The sequence below is a fragment of the Ambystoma mexicanum genome, chromosome 1p (assembly GCF_040938575.1).
Source record: "Ambystoma mexicanum isolate Mex_15411 chromosome 1p, UKY_AmexF1_1, whole genome shotgun sequence".
NCBI classification, from domain to species: Eukaryota; Metazoa; Chordata; class Amphibia; order Caudata; family Ambystomatidae; genus Ambystoma; species Ambystoma mexicanum.
The window spans coordinates 243633233-243648303 of record NC_090921.1 but is presented as its reverse complement, the minus strand read 5'-3'; the positions used below and the strand labels follow the sequence as shown (position 1 = coordinate 243648303).

General features: G+C 42.2%; 1 protein-coding gene across 4 annotated transcripts in view; it reads left to right on the top strand.

The window, feature by feature from the left end:
- The window catches only part of LOC138568665 (polyunsaturated fatty acid lipoxygenase ALOX15B-like), a 251431-nt gene that overhangs the window by 204865 nt on the left and 31495 nt on the right, over positions 1-15071 (top strand). For all 4 annotated transcript variants that reach the window (XM_069646453.1, XM_069646455.1, XM_069646452.1 and 1 more), the window contains exons 11-13: positions 225-346; positions 1248-1348; positions 2821-2991. In XM_069646453.1, the coding sequence (XP_069502554.1) occupies positions 225-346; positions 1248-1348; positions 2821-2991 (394 nt within the window). The remainder of the gene's footprint in view (positions 1-224; positions 347-1247; positions 1349-2820; positions 2992-15071) is intronic.

The window sequence follows — 15071 nt, the reverse complement described above, 5'->3', positions numbered from 1 at the left end:
AGATATGTTGAGAGTACTGATGCAATACAAGGCTCATAATGCTTGGAAACTGTGGGTATATGTTGATAGTAATGAGGCAATGTTCATAATCCTGTAGTGTTTGCAGGAGGTTGGGATATATTGATATTATGGTAGCATTATAAAGATCATATAATCCCACAGTGCTTGTAATGGGTTACGGTGAGTAGATGAAATCTCATTTAAATTCCTCCCTTTTCTCTTAGTTATGTGTCAGGCATTGTTGACTATTACTATAAGAGTGAGGAGAGCATCCAGAAGGACCCTGAGCTGCAGGCCTGGGTGGCCGAGATCTTCAAAGAAGGTTTCTTGGAGAGAAAATCCTCAGGTAAGATTGGACAACCTCAGTGCTGGAAGCTTAGTGCCTGTCACTGTATTTGTAAACCAGATCCCAAGTAGTGAAACGTTCAGCTTGATTTCATTTGTTAAATTTGATTATCTGGATATAATTGAGATTTTGTAAGCCTACTTGGCTGCATCAGGGTGATTTCCTGTTTGATAGGGACCGTGTTTGGTATCACTCTGTTTCTGCAAGCCCGGTGATTAAGCATATTGCACTCTGAATACTAAACGTTTAAAAAGTAAGCCTTTAGCTCTTTGTGATATTGGTGTTTGTGCCTGTTATCAATTGATAGCATTGGTTTGCTGAATCATACAGATACCGATAGACAATGTACCGCGAAGAGTGAAAGATCGTACAATGCAATTTCCTTTCAGGTTATGGGGATTTGGCCTTGTGATGACTGCCACTTCCACAATCTCTCTGATTTGTCTAAGAAGGCCATCACTGCTGATCAGACTGATGCTCAAAAGGAGCAGGAAGTGAAAGGGACATAAACACACATCCTGGCAGACAGGAATGGGCTAGTGTCAACCAACACTTATGGTGAACTGGGGCGGCTTAACATGCTCCTTCATTGAACATAAAAAAGAAAAAGAGATCTGATTTGTGTTTCCGAAAGAAAGCTGCATTCATTGCAATGCTCAAGTATTCCGGAGATCTAGATCGAAGATAAACTCTATCACCAAGCACCCAAATGTATTCAATTTCCCATAACTTGAAAGCGTTGCAGTGCTGGTGCTACAGGAAAAAGCTACCCAGAGATGTGATCACAAGACCACGCCTGTCACCCTAGTCTGGATCTGGACTGCTCATGTATGTAATGTTCTGGTGCTCTTGAACATGTCCATCGCAGTTACTGGTTTACTTCTGGTTGCTTTTCTCTTAGGCATCCCTTCTTCTCTGGAGACCCGCGTGGAGCTCATTAAGTATCTGACCATGGTGATCTTCACATGCTCAGCCGAGCATGCTGCTGTCAACAGTGGGCAGGTGAGTGAGAATGTGTGCTGCACATATTTCCGTGAACCAATATCTGCATAGCTCGGGTTGTAGCCACCGGCTCCATGAACCATCTGTCCTTCTCCAAAGGGCATTTGTGGCTGAGCCTCACCAGAAGTAAAACCTGTAGGGTGATGCCTGCTCTCCCTTTCATTAGTTTGTAATATGACATATATGACATACATTTAAACTCCAAGGAAGGTCATGCTATTTTAAGTGCTGACTTGAACTATGAGTAGACCCAATGTGGGTTTGCAACGCATTTACCTTATTCTAAATTTGAACGTGTCATGTTGTAACTAAGCCATATGTGTGACTTGTAATTTGAGACTTAACCCCTTAACTGTGAGGCTATTATGCAAGTCTATGCAAAAAGGATGAGCGACACAAAATGCAGCTGTCATTTTAACTCAACTTCAAGTATTTCAATATATACAGGGAGAAGCTAATTGTGGGATTTAGGAAAAGGCTATTAACTAAATGAGGCCCTTTGTAATGAAGGGAGGAGATGTGGTCTAGTGATGAAGCGAATTCTAATTCTGATTTTATACTTGAGCCCGAAATAATTTCTCACACTCTCTGCCTCCGCCACCTTAACTTCCAACATTTGGAGCATTTAGAAAAAAGAAAATGGGCTGTATTAACATTATGAGGCGGCCAAATATACTGCCCATAAAACTGTTGAAGCTGGCATCCAATCTGCCATCTGTTTGAAAAAATATAGAATTGCTGGAGGAAGCCTGGCTCAAATCTGCCCAGTCATATAAGCAGGATTCATGCTCCGTCCTAACGCTATGGAAACTTCACCCATCCCCATTAAACATCACATACATTTTAAAAAGGTCACTGGATATAATATAGGGCAGAGAGAATTGTGTCTTCGTCAGATCTAAAATGCAAAAGCGATGCTTACATTGGGCAATAAGAGGGTAGGCCTTTAACACGTTTCTGCCTTATATTTGTCTTAATATTCATTGGGAAATATTGAAGCTGCAGTACTGGTCGGTTTATGGTACTCTAAAGAGTCTTGTTGATGTCCATCTTAAATTTACTGAGGAGAGTATTTTCTTCTCCGAGCTGCTCATACTGAGGCTGTAGACTCTCCCTCTCATTCATTGAACACATTTTTTCCATTTGGTTTGTACCATTTCTGGGATTTGCTCTTCTCACAAATCCTAGAAAAACTCTTTCAAAAACTGGGGTGATTGAGACCAATAGATAATGGCTGGTAGGTGTGGCTGGCAAGGGGTAGCTTTTTGTACTTTTGTCCTGGCTAAACGAGCATGACCTCTTACCTACCCTGCTCCCATGATGTTGCAATGTCATCCTCATCAGTAATGATTCTTTAATTGGTGTATTCTCGCTCCAACGTGTTCCTATAAACTGTCTGTTAACCTCCTGCTGCCCGAGGTCCCACCATGCTGAAATATTGTTTTTCTTTCCTTTTGTATTGGGCGCTGTAGTTTGATTTCCTCTCCTGGATGCCCAACGGTCCCAGCACAATGCGACAGCCTCCTCCCAAGACCAAGGGCTTGGCAACAATGGAAAGCGTCCTGGAAGCCCTACCTGAGGTGGGCATCACCACCAACATAATGACGACTGTCTGGACCCTGAGTAAAGAGCCTGGGGACATGGTAAGGGTTGTCTTCTCACTTCTTTCATCCTGCTGCCTCCCACGTCCAACCAGTGAATAACTTGGGGCCACATTGTGACTGGACCAGGAGCCATGGCTTTGAGGTTTAAACTGCATGTAAAGACACACAGCTTTTCCTAAGGAAACCCTTCATAGTCCTTATATGTAGTGCACTGTGAGATTTAACATTAAACATACCAGAGTTCAGCAGTGCCATGCAAGTTAAAATATCCAACATCGTCACTCCCCTTTTCATTACCATGTTCCATTCTTCAATGGAGAGAAGTGTAAATAAAAGAGAAGAAAATGCCACAAGCTATTGTATCTATTAAAGATTTATACACCATGAATAATTGCACATCTCCTAGCAACACTCCCCACTCCTCTGTATATTCCCCTCTGTACCTATATTCTGGCGATACCTTCCAGTACTACCTGCAGTGCAGGTATTCCCAACCATTTGTGAAAGAGAGAGAGAAAAGACTAACAGTACTGAATCACCATGGAGGTTGTTTTCATGTTAGCGCCACTTCACTGAAGTAGTGCTTGAAATAGTTTGTCATTATTCCACTGAGAAAAGTGGCATTAATCATTAATCTCACAGTAGAAAGTGCACTTGTTTTTTTCTGTCCTGAAATGACATTTAAGTGCAGTGATCTTAAGCGCATCAAGAGTATGATTTGGTTCCAAGACATGCTCACCTATTGGACTGTCTTTCCTACATCTCCTGATGTTATGCTGGTGAATATTTCTCTGCTTTTGTTATTGTTGGGCAGTTTCTCCCTTGTTCTAGCAACCCTTGGGACATTTCATACACCTAATCAAGTACACAGCATTGTATAATGCACCTGTGAAATGCCTCATCGTTTGTAATTCTGTCCCATGTGGGATATGCTAATGGCATCGGAAGTGTAGATATGTGGACAGGTTAGACATATTTGGTTTGTGCATAGCATGGTTCCATTTTCTGTACTATGTGGAGTTCCCAGCCCCTTTCTCCTGTCCCCGGTTGTATTTGTCTCCTGTTTCCGTGAATGTACGACTTCCATTTCATAAATATGAGATGTGCACAGAAAATAAGTGGACTGTGACGTAAGGCATACCTCTGTTGTGCCACGTAGACTAACACACGTACACACAATTCCCGTCTATCTACACATAAAAGGAAAACTTGTGATCTATATACAAGAGGCCAAGAGAAAAGAAACCTGGTAATTTCCAAACACCCATACACCCAGCACAAGTCAGAAAACTGCAAACTCTTCAAAATACACAGAACTCTCAAACCCTGAAGCCGTGACCAACCAACCTTCCGACCCCATCACAAACATTGACTGAAGAAATATCCACAGCCTTTAAAACAAAAATACAGGCCATCCAAACAAAAATTGACAGAGGTTGGGCAGGTATGGGGCTTGTTGCTGGTGCTGAGGTGGGAGAATGGAAGGGCCTGTTAAGATCACCTGCACATCACCCCAGGGACTGCATCACATAGCAGTGGCTTTGCATGGCACCAATGTTCCCTAGTCTCTAGCTCCTCAATGCCCGCCTTAAAGGTGAGTCAGTCACAATATCTGATAAATGCTGCGTCTCACTTCCCATTCAACTGCACACAAGTCCACCAATCATCCATCCGTACACACATTAATTAAATATACAATTCCTATGAATAAACAAGTGCTGTGTATTAATACAATCACCACCAACCAATATATATATATATATATATATATATATATCATAGGGCGGCTGTCACTGCACTATAGTTAAGGTGATTGCCAGGATCCATGGGAAATCCGAACATTCTATTGCTATAACTATTGACTTGAATGACGGATTTGGTAGATATTAAACAAAACGTTTGTCCTGGGCCCCTCCAGACTGGACATTTTGGGAAGATTTGTTAAGAAATTAAACAAAATTAAAGCAAAACAACCTTGTATTTTGCCTACACCCATTCATTTTCCCATAGAGAAAAGGTTGTGCTTGCTGATGCGCAAAACACGCTGGATGGATTTGGACCAAATGAGAAACAACTTATGTTGACTTTATTTCCCGGACAGGTTTGTGCTAAGAATCTTTGAGACTTGCAGGATGGATTTGGATGATCTTTTCAAAATGAAATGGTTGTCGGCCACCCCCCACACTCCCGCCCCAACTGCAAATCCTGAGAACAATACGCTATAAAATGGAAAAGAGTGACATTTTTTAACAACTTTAGTGCTTAAACCGCTAGGCAGATTTGGAACAAATAAGAAACAAATTGGGCACAAAGTGTTATAATTGCAGAGTGTGTTTGGCGGTGGCTCTGGTAACACTGCATTGTGTTTTTCTCTTTACTGCGTTGGAAAGCAGTCTTTCTACTCTCCGTGCTAACCTACTGCTCAGGCCCGTTCCTGAAGACTCTATATCAACATAGCCGCCCACTCAGAATGTTTAGCGGGGTGGGTTTGGCGGTGTTCGGGGGAGCGAGGTAAAAGCCTTTCAGAGACTTCAATTGCTTAAGTTGTTTAATTTCATCTACCTTTTTATTGTGAGAGCAGCCCGCAAATTCCTGCTTCAGCTGTGTTTTATCCGGTGCTGTGAGTGGTAATGTCAAGGTAAGCCACCACAGTACTGTGTTTGAATTATGCCAGGAAAGACACTGTGCAAAAGCAAGCATTACAATTTGTGTAAATCAAAGCCTTATGGCAAAAGTACAAGGCATCAACGTGATGAAGAACGTACCGCCATGAACAATGACAAAACCAACGAAAACAATGTATCTCCCGTAAATGATGATCAAAATAAAACGAGGACTCCGATTGGAAAAATTCCTGGCCAAATTACTGACTTCTTTAAACACGGAAATGTGGAGTCGATCGAGGCACTGAATAAAGAAATGCCCATTGCCATTGCGCAAATTCATGCCAGTAATGGTCATGCTAATATAAGCTTATCATCCGCAGCTTCATTTGGGGCAATTGACGATAATTTTTTAGTTGATCTCTGCTATCGCTAATGTGGCTCAAATAGAGCTGCGGCTGAAGTTGCAGACATTCGCAGGGAGCATGACAACGAATGTTCTGATTCTGCAATGCATGTTGTACATAGCAATGAAGCAAGAGCTTCACCTCGATTATCTAGCAGGTCTCCTCTATTCCCGTTGTCTATGCCAGCACACCATGAATGCCTCTCTGGAAAATGATGGGAATAACAGAATCACGAATAATGCTGCCGTAATGTAGCAAACTGAAATTAAGTCGAACAATGGTATTCCGACATCTAATATTATGTCTCCATAAAATAGTTTGCTCCATTTTGATATTGATAAAACTATGTGATAGGGTTTATACCCAGTTTCAAAAGCATAGTGAAATATTAGAAGTTCTCTATCAATACCATAAGGATATGCAAAGCGCTGGCAAAGAAATGGTTGTGAACCCAATAAATAAAACAAAGGATGGGGTAACTGCAAACACTTCAGCAGAGAACCATGATCTCTCTTGTAAATCAGTCAACATACTAGACTCCCGACTGAGTTCCCCTACTAATAAGCAAGCCAGGATACAGGCAAAAAAACGAAAACAGCAAAAAGAAAAGATACCATCATTGATTAGTATAGACGATGTTGCGCTTCACTGACGGCATCCCTTAAACTTCACGGCCACATCATTAAGCGAGCCGCAAGGAATATCCAGATGAATACGCAAATGTGCAAATTGCAGAAGAAAAAAGGCAAGCACAGAAAACAGGCACGTTGACTAGCTGGCTACTGCAAGATAGCAGGCCAAGTAGCACCGAAGTGCCTGAAACCAACCATGAACATAATCGTTCTGAGAGTGTGCTGACAAGTGGAGCAATCTCTCCTATCAACTTGCCACGTGCCGCAAAAAACACAAGTATTGACGCTAAAGATAAATTGGCAGTAGAAAAACCGACCAAAGAACCTGTGTGTTCTCTTAATAATAGGGTTGTAAAATTTTGCGAAAAAGCTGACACAAGAACTAAGAAGCCAATAAATAGATCTGTATTGGTTGACTTGTTCACAAAAATACCAGCATTGAGCATACTCAAATCCTGCGGTTTTGAATTAATTCAACCAATGAAGAGATTTCGGGGCAATAACACTTGTCCATTGTGTCGTTCTGCAACAGCAACTTTAATACGCTCCCAAGAGGATTCCTTAGATATGGACTTGATAAAGAGATTCTAATATCCTGTCAACCAACACAATGCGAATATTGTTGCATGTCTAAAGTCAAAGTAAAATCTATTGTAGATCCTGATCTTGCAATTGAAAATCAAGCTGGCTTGTGATGTTAAAGAACCTAGTGAGTTAAATGCAAATGCCACAGCCATGAGTGTGTACAATTGCCTCGTGAAATACATGTGCCCATTCCCATTTCCTATACCACTATTCAAACAGAACACTTTTGGCACTGTTGCTTGAACACGCCCGGAGTCCATGCACATTGCACTTTATAGAGTCTGGCTTAAAGCTGCATGGGCTTTTGAACTACTGTAATGAAAAAAACATGCAATTTAGAAGGATATGCGAGTAGCATACATTAGAATTAGGAGATTTAAATGAGTTTTTGACAAGTGCGTATTGATTGGCATAACTTAATTGTTATGTCTGGTTACATAGACAATAAGAGTTAATGTTGAGTGTACTGTGGTTTGAATTGTAACTGTCTATGTTTGTACTACACGTGGATTACTAATAATCTAAGCTAAGATTAATTGTATTGTATTGAATTTGTTTGTTATATTTATTTGCTATATGCTATTTTAAGTTGTAGAAGTTCTTTTGAAATAAAAACAAAAACAACTATAACAATAAAATAAAATACAATTAATGTCCTTGACTAGCTTAGGGGGAAATCCATCCAGTAGTTTTTAAAATATTTGACAGATAAGGAGGTTCCCCTGTTCCTTAAAAACCTTATATCGGCCTTGGTGCTTTGCAGCAGAGAGGCTGAGCAAGGCTTATACCTTTTGACTTGCTGTAATGATTTGGATAACATTTTCCAAATACAAAGGTTGTCAAATATACCCTACAAACTGGAAGTTTGGGAACATTACGTTAAAAAAGAGTTATTAAGAAATCATGAAAATTGCGTTTTATGATTTCTTAATAACTTAAATTTTTTAACATAATGTTCCCAACCTTCTGACTCCTATTTATTTTCCCATAGAGAACATTTTTTTTTTTAACAGCCGTAGCGTAAAACCGCTTGGCAGATTGGGACAAAATATGAAACAATATGGCCACAAAGCATGGACTTAATTCCCTTTATGGTTTGGGGTAGAACCAGGCAGTGGCTTTAAAAATATTTGACAGAGAAGGGGGGGGTCCCCTGCACCTCTAAATCTTTATATATATCGGCCTTGGTGCTTTGCAGCAGAGAGGCTTTACAGAAATGCTTTGAGTGATTCCTCCGATATCATCAGGAGAAACCGCAAATGAAAGAACTCAAAGCACTATTTGGAGGAGGGAAAAGCATGCCCTCAAACTTTGCAATGAACTGCCCACATTCTTATAGAGTCTAATAACATTCTCTTTTTATGTGGTCACTCCTAGAGGAAAACAACTTGTTTTGAGACATTGCTTAGATGGCCTGGCCATAGGCGCTATATAAATAGCAATAGCAATCACATCAGCCTAGAGGTCACGAGTGTCGATGAAGACACCATGTGAAGTTGGGGATTTGGGGGAGGAAACTAAAGTACAACAAAACCTTTGAAATTCATTGAACATACATTAGTTAAGAGATAGTTAAGGTGATCAGATTTAATGCAACAAACCCCCTAAAATTCAGCACTCCCATTTCAAGTAAGTTCATTTTAACTATGCGGCCCCTGTTGCACAGTGTATACCCACAATGATGGCATGCCTGGTGACATTGCTAATTACATCACACATGCATCAATGATGACATCACTGGTGGTGGTACTAATGACATCATGCAAGACATCACTGATGAGATCAATAATTACATATATGACATTATTTATCAAATACATTAGAATATCTTTGTTAACCTCTTGATACACAGTTTATTTTCTTACACTTCTCAATAATAACATAACATGGAACAACACACTGATACAGAAGTATCATGTCTGGAGCATTCATTTATAGTACTTATCAACTTAAAACATTTTTAACAAAAATGTATAATGTTATAAAAATGGTTTGAAGGTCATATATTATAGTAAGCAATTACAATACTTAATTTCAATGAAACTTCCTGATTCAGGTTAATCTGTTTCAGGTATTTCAAATTAATATAAAAAGTCTATGTAGTAGTAAAAATAAGAGGTAGAACATATTTAATAGTAAGTATTATGAACATAGTTAATGTACACATTTAAATTTACAATTCTCCCTACTGTAATCTTACATGAACACGTCGTCTAGGTGTGGCTAATATACAAAAACAAATCAGTTACGTATACTACATAGGTACATTTATAGACATTTTTTTTTATATTAGAAAGCAAATATTTAATTATTGACATATCAATTGTATTAATACTTTTAGTCATTTCCTTTGAAAATGAATTTATATTCTATAACAGATTACATTCCAAAGTACATAATACTTATATACTGCTCTTTGTTGTAATAATCTCCTTATGCATCTACATTTGTGCACTGTATACTACTTTTAAAGAAACCAGGGCAGAATACAATGTACTGTTAATCAAACCACTAATATAAGTGATGTCATCAGTGATGCCAGGAGAGCTATTATCAGTAATGTAATTAGTGGGGATGGCTACCAAAGAAACCCATTGGTGCAATATGTACAGTGGCCAAGGCCGAAAGCCATGGGCCATGGCTAGTTGGCCCCAAAGAAGTGTATTGGTCCAACATGTACAGTCGCCACGGGCGGAGACCATGTTTAGTGGGCCCCAAAGAAGCCTATTAGTTTGGAATGTACATTGGCCATGGTAAAAGCCATGGCCACTGGTCATGACCGAAGGCCATGGCTAGTGGGACCCTAAAGAAAACTACTATTGTAACATGTACAGTGACCAATACTGACGGCAGTGGCCACTGCCCAAGGCCTACTGCCATGGCTAGAAGGCACAAGGAAAGCTATTCATGCAACATGGACAGTGGCCAAAGCCGAAGCCACTGATCATGGCCGAAGGTCATGGCTAGTAGGTCCCAAATGCTATTGGTGCATAAATGGACAGTGTTCAAGGCCAAAGGTTGTGGCTAGTGAACCCAAAAGATGCCTTTTGGTGCAACATGGAAAGTGGCAACGGTCAAAGGCCTTGGCCAATTGTCATGGCCGAAGGCCTAAGCTACAGGGCCCCAAAGAATGCTATTGGTGCAATATGGACAGTGGCCTGGATTAGAGGCTGTTGCGATTGGCCGTGGCTGAAGGCCATGACTAGTGAGCCACACAACTTATTGATGCCACATGTACAGTGGCCACAGCCAAAGGCGATGGCTAGTGGGCCTCAAAAAATGCTATTGGTGTAATATGGTCAGTCGCCAATTCTGATGGCCATGGCCACTGCTCATGGCCTTTTCAGATATGACTAGTGGGCACAAATAAAAAGCTACTTGTGCAACATGGATAGTGGGCAAGGCCGAAGGCCATAGCTACTGATCATGGCCGAAGGTCATGGCTAGTAGTCCCCAAAGAATGGTATTGGTGCAACAATGGACAGTGAACAATGTCAAAGGTTGCGGCCACTGGCCATGGCTAGTGGGCCCCAAAGACCCCTATTGGTGCAACATGTACTGTGTGCAATGGCCTTGGCCAAAGGCCACAGCCAAAGGTCATGGCTCCAGGGCCCCAAATAATGCTATTGGTGCAACATGTACTGTGGCAATGGCCAAAGGCCTTGGACCAAGGCCACAGCCAAAGGTCATGGGCCCCAAATAATGCTATTGGTGCAACATGAACAGTGGCTATGGTTGAAGACCGTTGCCACTGGCCGTGTCTGAAGGCCATGGCTAGTGAGCCCCAAAGAAAACCATTGGTGCAACATGCAGGGTGGCCACAACCAAAGGCCATGGCCAGTGGTCATGGTGGAAGGCCATGGCTAATGGGCCCCAAAGAACACTATTGGTGTAACATGTACAGGGGCCAAGGCCGGCAGCCGTGGCCAATGGCAAAGGCTGAAGGCCGTGGATAGTGGGATCCAAACTAATCTATTGGTGCAACATGGACAGTGACCATGGCCAAAGGCCATGTCTAGTGGGCCACAACAAACTATAGTATAACAAAAGCCTTAATATTCAGTGATAACACTTTAATTAAGTCAGGGTCAATGTGAAAGATACATAGCAACAAATCCTTTGAAATTCCCAGAAAAAACGTTTAGTTTGAAAACGGTTAAGATGAATAATACATTGCAACAAAACCTTGTGTATTTTGGTGACATTATCAGGAAAATAAGGCAAGAAGCGGAAAAGAGCTTAAAAAAAAGAAATGTTGCACCTTCAGTGATCACATGTACTAGGCAGGGAGTAATGGGTCTCTGTGCCACTTGTCATACTGAAAGGCCATGGCTAGTGGGCCCTAAAGAAACCTATTGGTAAAACATGCAGAGTGGGCATGGCGGAAGACCATGGCTAGTGGGCCCCAAGTAAACCTATTGGTGGAACAGGTACAGTGGCGACAGCCGCCAGCCATGGTTAGTGGGCCCTAAAGAAACCTATTGGTGCAACATCTGGTAAAATGGCTGGTAAGAGAGCTCAGTGGTTTGAGCGTTTCCTGCTGTGATCTGTGTGATCTGCAGGTCGAAGGTTCAAATCCAGGTAGGATGAACTCAGCCTGGCATCCTTCCGAGATAGATAAATGAGCACCCACTCCGTTTGTGTGCTATTGTATGTGTATGTGTTCTATGTAAAGAGCTTATGCGTAAGCACTGATAAATAACACATCATTTGATCTTGGTGGTCATCAAGGGGGGGTTGCTGAGTTAAGATGGTCATCCCTTCCCACATCCACTGAATTTCAAGGTTTTCTTTGCGTTAAATCTGATAATCTTAACTGTCCCTTAACTAAAGTTGTTTCAATGAATATACACACACGCACAGGTACCATCCATCTAAACACATATTCACTCTATCCAAATATGAACTTCCATCTATCCATTCAGCCATCTATTCAGTTTGTCAATTGGTGCAAGGTCACATGACCTCTGCTACAACCACCAGCTAATCAATGTATGTATTGGCCACTTTTTTGCCTTTCCATGTCCTCCTTGCTCCTCTTAACATGCTGCAGAGCCTTTTTCTTTTGCAGTTAATGTCATGTAGCCTCTGCCCTGCCAACTTGCTCATCTCCAACTATCCTTTCCCCATTTATTTAACTACCCAAAACCCATTCCATCTCCTCTTCAACTTCATTTACCCGTTTTTAGGGTGGATTAGGGTCATGTGACCTCTGGCCTTCCAACCAGCAAACCACTTTCTGTCTTTGCTTGCTCTTTTTACCTGCCCCATTCCCTCTCCTCTCTTAAATCATTGCTCTCAGAGAATCTCTCATGTGGGTGATGAAGGACAGGCGTGACATCGACGAGGGTAATTCATGTTTGGTTTTGTTAGTACCTGCTCCCCGTCACCCAGGTAAGCCAGTGGCATGTGCTCACACCCCATTCACTGCTTCCCATACCCAAACTTGCCATCACCCACATACACATGAGTCCATGCACCGCTCCCACACTCCTCTAACCCACCACCTTCAAAGCACATGCAACTTCATGCTCATCATTGCCCAATCCTCAGTACAACATGCAGCAATCATAGCCAATTTCATCACACAAAAACACACATATCCTGGATGTCCGCATCCATAGAGGCTACAGCATCCAAACCAAGGACTGCAAAGAGCACTGGAGGAGGCCCACAAGCCTCCACAAGACTTCATTGACATCCAACATCCAGGATCACACTACACCTGCATCCATGGAACTCCTCAACATCCCCTGACCCAGTCACCTTTTACTTGATCTGCTCAAATCCAACAAGGAATTCCTTAATAAAATTGCAGAACTCATCACAACAGCATCTTTAAACAACACAACTAACAACTAGCATCATGAGAAGTCAGGCCAACATAAAAAACAGATTCTTTAGTCCAACTGTTCAGCAACGGGGGCATCATGCAACTCCTCAATGAAGTAATCCCCAACAAAAGGTGACACACTCAACCTAGTATTCCCCACCTCTCCGGCCATCAAATGTCGCTCCCCATTCTTTGCACTGAACAGACTGCGTATCCATACTATCCTGGTCCACCTTGTGCATATCTCTTGCCCATTGGGGCAAACCTAAACTAACCAAGAATTCTCACCACTCCTTCAAGAACATTCCCATGAACACAAAGGAAGGACATATCATCACTGTGACCTCCTTGTCAGGCCCCTCAGCACTTTATTGCTAGTCTCCTTGCACTCAAGCACACCCTAACTTAGACCACAAAAAGCAATCACCACACAAACTTCAACACAACAAACATAAACACCAGTTGGTATTGTAAGACTTGGACACAGGGCATCTTGAGTGTGGGTTACAGACTTTTTTATTTGGCAAATGGTAATCTCTTGACTGGATAGCTAACAACAACTGCCATATCCATCAAATCTAATTCGCCTTGTACCTGGTCCGACCATCATATCATCTCCGTCTCACTTCTCAATGGTCCACACGCTCAACCCTCCACCACTTCACTCCTGCCCTACCTAGCTCGTTGATCTACGTGACTCACCAGCTAAAACCCCTCCCCTTGATGCCCTTAATCCTGACTACTTTGATTCTACCGACCCCACATACTTAGCAGACATGTACTCAAACTCTGACTAATGCCATTGAATCCATTGTTCCGAAGCTACTAAAAAAAAGCCAAACCCAATATTCACTCGAATTCTTGGTACACCCCTAATCTAGCCTCCCTCAGAACCAAAAAAAGACTTGCAGAAACTTGTTGGAATAACAACCCCACAGAAAACACCAAACGTCAATTCTCAAACCTGTTCAAACAACAAAAGCAAGCAATTATCCAAGCTAAAGCCAGCACCTTCAACACCAGAATTGCTAAAGCCAACTCTAACTCAAAAGAACTCTTCGCCATTCTTGGAGAACTTGAACCCCTCCCCGCGCCCCTCAAACCTCCACCCTAACCAAAGATACTGCCTCGTGACACAGTATCCAGTAGACCTTTCTGCTGAAGATTGGCATTTGCAAAAAGATAATATCTGCCAAACAAATCAGCCTCGCCCATCTGCACAGGCTCTCCTATGCCCCTATCCTAAACAGGCCTGGAGTCCCCCTGTTCACCTTCAACAAAATGACTAGACAGGAATCGCTGTCCATTCTCTTAAGCTTCAAGCACTCATGTTGTAAAGGCGATGTCTGCCCAGCCCCCTTGATCAAAGATTGTGCTGAACATTAGCACCCTTCATCACAGCTTTCATTAACTCTTGCTTCACCTCTGGGATGGTACCAGCGAGCCTAATGGAAGCCTGGTTCCTCCCGCTTCTAAATAAAACCACCCTCGATCCAACCTGATCCAACAACTACCGGCCTATCACTACGGTTCCCTTCCTCCTCAAAATTCTCGACAGGTTGGCTTACACCCAAATACTACATCGTCTTGAGTCTAATCAAATCCTTGGTATGCGCCAATCTGTTTTCCGCCCAGGTCATGGCACGGAATCTGCACTCCTAGATTTAAAAATCCAGATGGACGAGATCAGAGATGAGTGAAAGCTAGCCTTACTCCTCCTCCTTGATCTGTCCGCTGCCTTCAACCTGGTCGATCATAACATTCTATGCCAACATCTGATTTCCTGAGCCTCCTTTTCCATGGAAGCAGCGTCCTGGATTGCCTACTTTCTCTAAGGCAGAGTTATGAAAGTCTTTGCAGAGAATGCCTGTGCAGCACCCTACCCCATAACCTGCGGGTGCCACAAGGGTCTTGTGCGTCCACCATGCTTTACAACATTTTCACAAAGCCCCTCTTTGATCACCTAGACTCCCTCAGCATTGCATACACAACTATGCAGACACACAAATCCTTCTTCCCCTATCTGGATCCTACCACGATCATGATGCCACACTAAACT